The sequence below is a fragment of the Sceloporus undulatus genome, chromosome 3, assembly GCF_019175285.1.
Source record: "Sceloporus undulatus isolate JIND9_A2432 ecotype Alabama chromosome 3, SceUnd_v1.1, whole genome shotgun sequence".
NCBI lineage: Eukaryota > Metazoa > Chordata > Lepidosauria > Squamata > Phrynosomatidae > Sceloporus > Sceloporus undulatus.
Genome location: NC_056524.1, coordinates 189,851,954 through 189,865,169, shown reverse-complemented (window position 1 = coordinate 189,865,169; position 13,216 = coordinate 189,851,954). Strand labels below are relative to the sequence as shown.

The 13,216-nt window shown below is 37.7% G+C and overlaps 1 protein-coding gene across 4 annotated transcripts in view; it reads left to right on the top strand.

Moving 5' to 3' along the window:
* Positions 1 to 13,216, top strand: part of DOCK1 (dedicator of cytokinesis 1) — a 511,572-nt gene that overhangs the window by 378,575 nt on the left and 119,781 nt on the right. For all 4 annotated transcript variants that reach the window (XM_042460991.1, XM_042460990.1, XM_042460988.1 and 1 more), the window contains 3 exons: positions 1,000 to 1,078; positions 2,361 to 2,461; positions 11,201 to 11,259. In XM_042460991.1, the coding sequence (XP_042316925.1) occupies positions 1,000 to 1,078; positions 2,361 to 2,461; positions 11,201 to 11,259 (239 nt within the window). The remainder of the gene's footprint in view (positions 1 to 999; positions 1,079 to 2,360; positions 2,462 to 11,200; positions 11,260 to 13,216) is intronic.

Here is a 13,216-nt window from a genome sequence, read left to right as displayed (position 1 = left end):
GGAGAATCTGGAGAAGAGAAGAACAGATATAGGCAGGATAGTACTGTGTTGTGGGTTTGTCCTTAACTGGCCCTAGTGAGCCTTGACTGTTCTGTAAGGAAGCTTTCAAAATGCCATATGTCATCAGTTTCTAGACACTCTTTTATTGCTTGATACTGAAATGTATTAGCTGTAATTAAGTTTATTATCTGTGTCATAATGTGGGTTCCTCTTTACACAGATCGCTATTGTGCACAATGAGAGAGGTCGTTTAGAAAGAGTCTTAGAGTCTGCCCTTTATTATCTCAAGGCTTTCAAAGATAATGACACAAACCTACAGTGTCTATAGTCTGCTGAAAGGACATGTCAGTTTACCAGGGCATTAGCTGACAGGCTAATAATGCCAATTACATTTTTTTTTTCAACTGAAATACTTTCTGGAAAGCAAAGAACAAAACACTTCAGATTTGTTCTACTCTTGCCAAACATGTGGAGTTTCATTTCAGTATATAATACCTGGCCCGTTTGGGAGAGTATATGTTTATATTCAGTGTAATTTAGGGAATTTCACTTTTAAAATGCACATATTATACATTTGTAAGAGATTATAAAAGCTGCAGGTTTCAAACCTTTGTCGATTCTATTTAAGTACATAGTTTAAATTCTAAACCAATCATATTAGTGCATGGGCTTTATGAAGCAATTAATTTTTGCTTATCAGTAAATGGAATTATTAATTATCTTTTGATGATCTCATGGTATTAGAAAAGAGACTTGGACTTATCCAAAGGATTGCTTCTGTTTCTTCTATTCTACATATGCTAATTTCCTTGATTAATTTTGAGCCTCTACATATAATTTTGCATATTTAATAGTGTTGTGATGGCATTGCTTTTCAAATGCCTGCCACAGATTCTCTACTTTCCAGACAGTTTCAGATTTATATCTAATTGGAATGCCAAGCTCACAAAGGTGCCAGTTTTAAGTGTGTAATTATGTAATTTTCTCTTGAACTTTCAGAGTCTTCCTGCGTGCAATTAATCAGTATGCAGATATGCTAAACAAGAAATTTCTTGATCAAGCCAACTTCGAGCTACAGGTAAGACACTTCAATATTATGGCATTTATCTTTAATGTTGATTTATATGAAGGTGTTTTAAACAGTTTAATGTCATCTTAGATTGTTTTAAAGTGTTTCATGGATTGTAGCTGACTTGGAGATCTTTTGATCTTTTAGGCTGGACTAATATTTTGAAGAAATAAAGAAATATCTTACATGTCATTAAAAATATGCATACTTTTCAAATCCCAAACTGTAACTTTTTACAGTGAAGGGGAGCCTTCAGCCCTCCACACATGTATGGCCTACTTATTCCCACTAAGTCTGGCTATCTGTGGCTGATAGGAAATGGAGTCCAATGTCTTCTGGGGGGGCGGTGTCACTGGTTGTCCAACATTATTCTATTTTCTTAAGTGCCCACTGAACTTGCCATAAGAGCTCTGTGAAATAAAAATAATCCACCCCCACCTCCCTGATTGATTCATTTTTATTTAAATTAAGGGCTACTCAAGTTTATGAAGCAGTATCAAGCACAAAAAAGCAGACCTCTAGATATATTATAATGCAGGCTACATTTCTCACCAACTTCACCAGTTTTCTTCAGTTGTATCCCACCATCATCATTTCCCCACTATCATAGATAACACACTGGTCTTTCCCTCCCTCTTTTTTTTTCTTCCCGAGACAATCCTTTGCTAGGCAGGCGTCTCAGGTCTTTTCCATACATTTTATGATGGTCACAGAATATATCTTTGTTTGAATGATCTTAGTTTTAAGACAATTATCTCAGTTTTAACCAAACAAAAATAGGATTATTTATTATTTTAAATGATACAACATGGCAACTGTTTATTGAAACAGGTTGGAATTTACGTAACTAAAACCAAATTATGTGACTCCAACTTGAGATCTTGAATTATGTTTGCATTTTTCAGAGTTGACTGAAATTGTAAAGAATGAATTTTTACATATTTTTGTCCCTTACATTACTTTTGAGGAAGAGGATAATTTTCTCTGATTCTTTTAATAGTATAAATAGATAAGATGTTCATGAATTCATACTCTGTTTTGCTGGAGTCATCATAATGCCTTTGATTTCAATATTTGTACAGATGGGCAAGTTTGTTTCTTTGTTTGTTTAGTCATAACTGTGTACAATGAGGCAATGTGCAACAATTCTGTTAAGAATGAACATAGCTTGTTGTTTTCTTACCATTAATATTTATACATATAAATTACATCTTAATAATAACTGTGTTATGATTGATTAGTCATGTAATAGTGACCTTCTTTCTCTTCAAAAAATCTTTGTGGCCTCCAGCTTTGGAACAACTACTTTCACCTTGCTGTTGCATTTCTAACTCAAGAATCATTACAACTGGAGAACTTTTCAAGTACTAAAAGATGCAAAATACTTAACAAGTAAGTTGTATTTTAAGTATAAAATCATGAACAGGAGCAAGTGATTTATTAACATAATATTACTTTAGCTGCTTAGAAAATTTAAGATGCATTGAAAAGCAATCATAGTATGATGAAAGGTTAGTCTTGAAACCATGAATCAAGTATTTTACCATATTCTGTAGATTCAAGTCAAGATCCCAAATTACAGGATAAAGGAACTATTTATCTCATAGTATATTCATGGAGTCAAGACATTTCAGGATTTACATATTAGAAAAATTCATTTTAAACCACTTTAGCTTTTTGATAATTTTAATCTCATTTCATGAGTATGCTTTACTGCCTAATTACTAATGGTCCTGTTGCTAATTTTCATAATTGATATGCATGCACTTCTGTATAATATTTCCAAGTAATGTTTTGTTGAATAGCCTGCTCCTGGAAAAGCCCACCCATGAGCCAGAGGTTTATATCATCCAACCAAGAATATCTTCTTTTGACTAAGATGCCTAAGCGTTTTGTGGTTAATCTCCAGACACGCCTGCAGGAAACTGTGATGGGAATCAAATGGCTTGTGGCCTGCATCCATCCACATGTGTGCATGTCCCAAGTCTTATTTTATTTTATTGCATTTCCAGGCTTTGTGAACAGCAGATCACATCAAAAAAACCTCCCACCCACCTTCCCAAATTTGGATAAAACATGAAGTAGCTTCCTGTTACAATATTTGATTTTTTTAAATTAATGTTTTTAACCATATAATAAAGTTGAGTGGCCCACTATGAGATCAGAAATTGGCATTTGGACATTCTTCATGTACTTATCCAGATTTAGACTTGTTCCAGTCTTTCAGGTTTGTTGCTGGAACAGAAATCATTTTGGTTACTCTGATTTCATCCCATAGCGGCAAGGGGGAATCTCTGTGGTACCATGCAACTAGCAGGGCAAATAACATAGAGTTGTGTTGGGTAACTAATAATAATAATAACAACAACAACAACAACAACAATAATAATAATACTTTATTTATATACTGCTTTTACATTCCTCAGCATAATAAAAGATAAAGCCATAAAATCTATCAGTCAATAAAATGAGCTTCTATCAGGAATGGTATCTACAAGGAGTCAGACGGGTATGCTAGCCGAAATAAATATGTCTTCAAAGCCTTCTTGAAGGCATCCAAGGTGGGGCAGACCCGGATTTCGTCAGGGAGATTGTTCCAGAGAGTCGGTCCTGTCGATGCAAATGATCTTTTGTGAGTTGTTGTCAGTCTCACTCTCAGACACTCTAGCAGATGTTTCCCTGTTGTTCTGAGAGTGCGAGGCAGATTGTGTGGGAGGAGGCACTCCTTCAAGTAGCTCGGGCCCAAGCCATATAGGGCTTTGTAGGTAATAACCAACACTTTACCTCAACTCTCTGTTACATATGCTGTGGTGTACCACAGGGTACTCCACAGGGTCATGGTGGCTCAGCGGTTAAGTAACTGACTCTAATGATTGCAAGATCAGCAGTTCAAGACCCAATCGCTGCATGATGGGGTGAGCGCCCATCACTCGTCCCAGCTTCTGCCAACCTAGCAGTTCAAAAGCATGTAAAAGGGCAAGTAGATAAATAGGTACTACTTTAGTGGGAAGGTAATAGTGGCCTGTTACAGACAGGCCAAAATAAAGCTGCTTCGAGTCACTTTGGAGGAATGGTATTTCAATGATGCATGCGTCCTAAGAGTCCAAAAGCCGCACCAAAGGCACACTCCAGTTCTAAGGACTGGAGTGCAGCTTTGGTGCGGCTTTTGGACTCTTAGGACGCATGCATCATTGAAATACCATTCCTCCAAAGTGACTCGAAGCAGCTTTATTTTGGCCTGTCTGTAACAGGCCAGTGTTCCATGCAGTCAGGCTGGCCACATGATCATAGAATTGTCTTTGACAATGCTGGCTCTCTTGGCTTATTAACCGAAATGAGCACCACCCCCTGCAGTCATACATGACTAGAGAATCTTGTCAAGGAAAACCTTTACCATTATTACAGTGTACCCTCTAGTCCCCATTGCTGTCTATATTAAGCCATTAGGAACTTTGCAGTTAGTGTCATCAGTATGCTGATGACACACAGCTCTGTTTCTGAGTCAGCTGTAGTTGTGCCAATAAACCTGAAGCCGAGTCTTGACAAGATGGCAAATCTGTCAAGATTCCCAGGACAATGAATTAGGCAATTTATTCTGGGTAATGTGGCAATTTGCTTGAACAATCAATGTTTTATTCTGGCCTACTCTTGAACCCACTTTATTCTAAAAGTCTATGTGAACTCAGCAGCCAGGAGTGTCTATTATAAACTTACATCCAGTTATATTTATTCCTGAACAAGTGAAAAATGAGACAGGGAGATTCTTGGGTAGGCTGGGTAGTATGATAATGACTGTGAATATATTACTGGCCAAGTTCTCAAGCTGATCCTGTATTTAATACTGCTGAGACCAGGTTCCTCGAGGGCCCACCTTCTGTCAGCAAAACTGCTGGGGTCCAACAACCCTTGTCAGCAACTCAAACGAGTCCTGGGGTTAGATCAGACCCTTGGAGCAGAGCTGGCAAATTTCCAGAAGCCAAAGTGTGGCTCCCAGAGTCCAATTGGGATGACAGCAACTGGATGTCTTCCAGGAACTGCAGCAATGCAGGAACCTCCAGGGACACACAGCAAACCGATGCTGTAGCTTCTTCTGATAAACCACCAGAGAAACAAAAATCCTCGAAGTGCTCTTTATTCACAGTGCTATAGTACAAAACCAGATCTCTAAAACTCCAAACCATACCAATCCAACTCCTACTTCAAACCCACACCACACCCTTGCAACCCCTGGGTTTATATAGACTCCAGACCATGTGGTCTCCCAAACCCAGTGAGTTCAGGTGTGTAGCCATGCCATGTGTCTCCTCTGCAATCCAGACACGTGTTTCATCATCCATGGCTACGTGCACTTGGACACTGAAGTGTCCTTGGCCCAATGAGCATCAGCTGTGGATGATCAGCCTTGCCACTGTGCTGATTGCTCATGGCCAAACACACACACACACACATCAAGCATTTCCCTGTGTGCTGTGTTTTAACCCTTCAAATCCTGACACCTTCTTCCATATCAACCTGTTCTTTCATGAAATCGCAAGACTGATTGCTCTGTTGCCAGCACACATATCCATAGCAACATGCCTTGGGAAGTCTGTTCCCCAAACAGTTGTGATATCAACCATAATAATATTTTGGTGCCTTTTGGGGGAAAAAGTACTGCTTTGGCTGACAATTTGATATTTTTCTATGTCTCCCATATTGAAGAGTGCTTATTATTTTGTCTTACCTTTTATGCTGTACAGTACTTTAATGAATGAATGAATGAATAAATTAAATCCTATATCTTTAATAGATGAATTTTCTTCACGGCTTTGAAATTTACATAAAGAAAAGTGGTATATAATTATTTTAATCTGTAGAAGAATAAATAATATTAAGGTGCCATTTAAAAGTACTAAAAACTATATGCAAGTGGGGATAGGGGTACACTGACTATCCATGTGTGTAAGAGACATGTAGCCCTACAAATGAGAGCACATAATTCCAGTAGTGCGGAGTTCTGAATTTCATGACAGGCTCTGCATGTATAACAATATGTATGAAGAACCTCTTCCCTGCAGATGTAAATGCCATAAACACAAGTGCCTGTGTGTGGAGCTACATTTCGTGTTGCCAGCTTGTATGTTGGGCTTAGTACTCTCATAATGCCTGCATAGCACTAAACCATTGAAATAATGTGAATTTCTTTTGGAATGAAATTCAGAGATTGGCAACTGGAATACACAAAAACAATTTGATCTGGTATTCAGAGTGTGGTGTTGCTACAGAATATACATGCTAGACTCCAATCCCACTGTTTGCATTCTGCAGACAAATGCTAAATATGGAATGGTTTTTGCATAAGCTTGGTTGACTAATAAGTAGCACCATCACTATACTAACTCAAAGACAAATATGAATGTGCAGACATTTCTCACTTTTGTCAGAATTACCATCAAACGTCAGTGAACAGTCAGATAGAATTTTATACAAATATGTTATAGAAATATGTAGACATATTTACCCACCCACACCCATATTTATGTAAACTCTGCCCTAATCCATAAGCACCCTCTCTGGCCAAAAGCAATCTTAGGTCCATAAATAAGTATAAGTGGTGGGCTTACACACAATTAAATATTGCATGGAAATATAATTTTTCTTTTACTTTCTATACATAGTCTGGCTGTATAGGAAAACCTAACTGGGTGGAGGAAATTTCAGAAAAGAGATTGAATCCTTTATTAATCCTTTTGCTTGAAAGAAACCTGGATTTTAGTACTGTGTTGTCCAGGGCTTACCTTGAACATCTGACTAAAAGTCAGAAGATAGCATCCACATTTCTTTGGAAAGCTTTTCTCATCTATATCTCTCCTCCTCCTTTTTTTAGATATGATGATGCTCTTGGGTGGAGGATGGTGAAAACCTTCGATTCATAATTCCATAGATTCAGAGAAGAGTACAAATTCACACTTATCTGAATGCTTGGCATAATCATTTCGTGTAGATTATGTTTTATAATAACCTCTAGCTATGCGAAAAGAGAGATCATAGGGAGAACATAAATCAGATAATAAATGTGTTTCTTCCCAGTTCAGTTCTGACTGAGGCTGTTCTATTTTCTGGTTCAGGCTTATTTTCAGCTAACCTGGTCTGACATTTTTCTTCTGAGGTAGAGTAGCAAATGGCCCTCCTGCTCCTTGTCAAGATACATAGTGCCCAAGGCTAGCCTAGCTATTCTGGTAGCTGGTAGCAGTGACAGACAATCCCACATGTTCCTCTCTATAGGAGGGGGAAAATCAGTTACAAACAAGCACATTTCTCCTCTTCTATGTCACATGGGATTTGAAGCCTGAGGTGGTCACCTCACAGTAGGGTTGTACAGTAGGTACCATAAAACTAATGTACTACATCTAAGCACGGGAAATGAAACACACCAATATAGAAGGGGTAACAGGTGGCTTGAAAGTAGTACATGTAAAAAAGGTTTTATGGGTCTTAGTAGACCATATGCTGAACATGAGTTTGCAGTGTGCTGCAGCAGCTAAAAAAGCCAATGCAATTCAGGACTTCATCAACAGAGTATAGTGTTCATATCAGGAGAAATGGTAGTGCCACTCTGTTCTGCTTTGAGCGGACCTCACCTGGACTACTGTGTCCATTTCTGGGCACTACAGTTAAAGAAGGATATTGACAAGCTGGAACATGCCCTGAAAAGGGTAGCCAAGACTTTGAGAGCTGGGTATGTCTAGCTTGTAGAAGACTGAGAGGTGATGATAACTATCTTTAAAGATCTGAAGGGATGTCCTATAGAAGATAGAACAAGCTTGTTTTCTGTAGCTGCAGAGACTTGAACATGAACCATTGGATTCAAATGAGAAGAAAAGAGATTCCAGCTAAACATTAAGAAGATCCTTTTTACTGTAAGAGCAGTTTGACAGGGGAATAAATTGCCTTGTCGGGTCATGGGCTCTGCATCCTTGGAGGTTTGGAATCTGTGATTTTTTTCCTGTAAATCTGAATCCTGAACAGTTATGCAATCATAAGGATGCAAGCCAGCATTTAAAAGCTGCATTTTAGTAACAGAGTATTAATGAGTAATGAAACATGTTACATTTTGGAAGTCAGCAGCAGCTAAAAAATGAATTACTATCTTTTGTAGGATAAGACTATTGAGTAACTTGCGTAAATAATCTAATGGCACAAGTTCCTGTCTGATCTTGGAGGCTAAGCAGGGTCAGCCCTGGTTATTACTTGGATGGGAAATTGCCAATGAATACCTAGGTGGTGTAGGTTATATTTCAAAGAAAAGAATGGTCAAAACCACCTCTGAGTATTCCTTGCCTAAGAACACCCTATGAAATTCATGGGGTCACCTTAAGTCAACGGGCAAAGGGACATACACACATGCAAAACTACTGTGTTAGTTTTTCAGGTAACTTTATTTTCAGCTAACTCTGGGTGGCATTTTTTCATTTCCTTTTTCCAGTGGATTTTTAAAAATTATCATTATTTCCTTCTATTTGTTTTAAAGTGAATGAAAAACATTCTCAAGGCTGGAATGGTTGCATTCAGAGCATGAAGACAATTTGGATTTTGATCTCTGAAATGCCCCAATTTAGTCTAAACTTCTAGTAACCTTTGTCCAGTAGCACACTGAAGACCATATTGGGCAAACAAGAGCTTGGAGTATTTAGAGATCATGCCTTTCTAGCAGAGCTCCCTTGCCTTTTTATACAGCTGTATATGGTTCAGAGGTCACAGAGGATGACTGTGGGAAGCTTCTTCAATAGAGACTACTTCAGCACTATAGGATAAGGACAGCAGTCTGCAGTGTAAAGAAACTGCAGTTGCAATAACGACAGTTCAGGCTGTATGCTAAAGGTAATACCAACTTTCTGAGGAGGAATAGGAGGTATGTCTATACTACCTGTCTTTTGTACATACACAGGTAATTAAGATATATAGCTTGAATTCGTGACCCAAATTAGCCATATTTATAGAGCTCTGTGATATTTCACAAATTATTATCTTACACGTACATACAGTTATACTGTAGTCAATGAACTGAGAAAGTAAATTGTTTGGGAACCTATAAGGGCAAGTGGATAAAATAGAAGATTATATTCACTTGTGAAAGACATTTATCTTCCACCCCACTGGGATGTCAGTGATCACCTCATCTAATACCAGAAGGTCCTTCTGAGTATTAAATACCATTATTAAACATTTGTGTAGAATCTTTCCTCTTCTTGTTAAATATCAAATATCTGCAAGATTGTTTTTAAGGGCTAGAAATCGTTTCTTGTGTTAGTAGCAGAGGAATGTAAACAACAGTAATCTTCATAATATTTATGAAGATGAACAATATCTTAAAACTTTAGTATGATTCCAACATAAAAGAACTCTGATGAACTCTTAAAATCTTGCAATGAAAAGAGAGTATTTAATATCCTCTCCCCTGAAAACATTTAAATTGTGGTTAATTCCTTCTATATCATAAACCTGGAAACTGAATTAAAACCAAACCAAAGTTCCCCATTTGTTTACAGATTATCTTTTGAAAACCTCATATGGCTTTGCTCTTCTTCATCATTGTGAGGAAGCATACACTTTTGACATCCTTCAATGTCTGTTTTCTGCACCCTTTATGGACTGTGGATTCATTCTTTATGGATTCAACCATCCATAGCTTAAAAATATTTTTAAAATATATAAATTCCAAAAAGCAAACCTTGATTTTTCAGTTTTATATAAGGATCACCATTTTACTATGTTACTGTATTTAATGGGATTTGAACATCCACAAATTTTGGTATCCACAGCAGGTTCTAGAACCAAACCTCAGAGAATACCAAGGGCCCACTGTATTTAGGCTAGGACTAGGCATCTGCAGCTAGTCTGGGGGCCAGTTTTCTGCTCCTGGGAGCCTCTGGGACCATACAGACTTCCAAAAAATGACAAAAGGGGTGGGAGAGAAGAAGAGCAGATGGGTGCACCACAACTGAGCCTGGGCCCCAGCAGCTGGTGAAATCCTTTTGCTCCATATTCCATCTGCCATTGCTCTGGCAACAGATGGAAGAGTAGCCAGCATTTGATAATCTTAACCCTCCCTCTGCCCTCCCCATTCCCTTGTGTGTTTTTTTCTTTTTGAGGTGGAAAAAAAAGGGTTGATCAAGGGAGTTTGAAAGAGTTGCAGGGTCCAAAAAACAATGCTGGGAGCTCACTGGGCCTCTGGGCTGCTCTTCTGCTCATATCTGGTTTGGGTCCACTGTAGTATTACAAAAATCTCAGGTTAGATTTATATAGCAATAAAAATTGCAAGTTTGTCTACCACTTCTCATTAAGCTAGCATTCCCTAAGCGGTTTACAGTGTGTGAGTCAATTGCCCCCAACAAGCTGGGTACTCATTTTGCCAACTTACAAAAGGATGGATGGCTGAGTGGACCTTGGAGCCCTCCTCTAGGATCGAACTTAAAATGTTGTTGCTGCAGAACCAGCATTTAACTGCTGCACCACCAGGGCTCAGGAATTTATTTTTAAATTCACAAAACTGTCCAGTTCAATGTGATTTGGAAGGTTGTCTTTGATACCTGCTGGATATGGTTCTTCATAGAACATTTTCTAGGACAGTCAGTGTACACACACATACACACACTATTCCTAAGGCTGTGCAGTTTGTTTTCTTCAGCTATTAGAGACCGAGAAATGGATAATACTCTCATTAATCTACACAACCACCCCCACACTCCCAAAGGAAAGTTATGTAATATGCCGATAAGGCAAAGTGAAATTCCCACAGGTAAACCGTTTACAGAAAAGCACTATCGAGTGGAGCTCCTTTCCTCCTTCAAGCAAGGATAAGAAATGCAGATCTTAGCACTGGCATACTTAAGCATGCTTGTTGCTTTTTAAAATCTTCCCCTTTTTGTGATTTGAAAACACCATTTAAATTCTGCTTGGTTTTCCCCCTTGTCCATAACAGAGGATAAATTATCTCACAAACGAAGAGGTTTAAATCATTCGAAGATGTAAGATACACTAGAATCCAAGGAAACCATTTAGCCTTGGCTGGTATTTTTTGACATAGCTATAATTCAATTATGATACCGAAATGTAAAATGTTACCAAAAAAGAAATGTGTGTTCTCCCTAGGTATGGTGATATGAGAAGACAAATTGGCTTTGAGATCCGTGACATGTGGTATAATCTGGGTAAGTAAGAACCCCAGCATCTGTTTCTTTAATAGCTGAATATCCTGATTACCTGAATTCAGAGTACCGTTTACAGGTTTGTTTGCTTTAGTAATGTGGTAAACAGTATGCCTGTTTATCCAGAATTTTGCTTGTATAAATATTTTGAATGTACTAGACGAAGTATCAGAACCATAGAACCATTCATATACATATTTTTTACTGAAGCTGCTATTAAAGGAGAGTTTCGATATCAGTTGTCATGTTGTGTGTGTGTGGGGGGGAGATAGTACTAATACAGAAGATCTTCACAGTATGGGACTGTATAAAAAGGCAATTTCTCAGAACTTCATATTTGTTGGACATCATATTACTATTGGCCTTGGTTACTTTTAGCCCTTTTGGAATACATTACAACTGTTTTTGTTGTTAATAATAACATTTATTTGTATCCCGCCCCTCTGAGAACAATCGGGGCGGCTAACAAAGTTAAAAATACAAAACATATAAAAAACCTGGTACCCTCCCCTCCTTAAAAAAGTATTAAATCCAATGCAATGTTTAAAAAACAGAACAAAAAACAACAACAAATAAACAAACATACAAGTTAGAAACTGACCAGAAGGTCAACAACATCATACCAACAAACAATCAGTGGTAGCAGCAGTATCTTTCCCAGACATTTTTCTAAGGCCGGGTTCTCTATTCTGGGAAGGCCTGTTGTTGTGTGCCTTCAACTTGTTTCTGACTTATGACAATGAGGTTTTCTTGACAAGATTTGTTCAGAGGGGGCTTGTCTTTGTCTTCCTTTGAGGGTGAGAGACTGTGACTTGTCCAAGATCACCCAATGGTTTTCAATGGTTGAGTAGGAATTTGAACCCCAGAGTCAAAGTCTAACACTCAAACTAGTACACCATGCTGGCTTTCATTATCAGATGATGATGATGATGATGATGATGATGATGATGATGATGATGATGATGATGATTAGATCCCCTGTCTTGCTCAGTGCGTAGAATGGTCAAGTAACACAGTGCTGTTTAGTATTAACTCTTGTGTGTTTGATATTGCTAGTGCAATATGAACATGTCACTATGGTAATAATGTTCTTGCTATCATAAATAATGGAAAGGTTCACTCACATTTTGGGATGTAAAGATATAATATTCCAATAGTGGTTAATTAACAACAGGCATACTGTAATATTAACATCAAATTTCTCTGGAAGAAATATGATAAATGTCCTGTTTTCATTGGTACAATTAGAAATAGTGAACAAGCACACCATCAAAAAATCCTGTATTTCTAAATCACTCTGATGTAGAGGGAAAAAGTATAGAAAAGAAAAATATCACCCGTACAGGTAATTGTTAGCCAAAATTGTGGTGTGTTCTCTCTCTGATTGTACACATACAATCAGAGAGAGAAAATTCATATGAGGATATTTCTATGACTTAGACGTGCACTGTTCTTGAACTATGGAGTTATGTGGTGAAGGAAAATAAGATATCAGAAGTGCCTTTTTGCAAACAGCTGAATTCTCTTTTTATTAAGAAAAGCTTGAGAGCATTAGACCCTAAAGACCAGAATAAAGCAAAATATATAATGATATACACCTGACAGACACATGCCAAAATAGATATTTTCTAGCCTAAACAGATGGTCATGCTGTCTAGTTTCTCATTGCTTATGTAATTTTGAGGATTCAAATCATGATGATATGAACTATTTCTCATTCATTACACATAGAGATCATTATCATATCCTTATTCTTTGGAACTTAAACCTCAATTTGTTGAGCTGTTTGCAACACTGGCTTCACTTGAACAAAGAAAAGCAAAAAGAGATGCTATAGAATGGAGAAATTTGTTATCAAAAGTACCTAACACATTTAAACTCAATACACTCAGTGTTCTGCACTAATTAAAACACTACTTTCTGACACAACTCTGAAACCCATCCCCTCCTTCCTTCTATT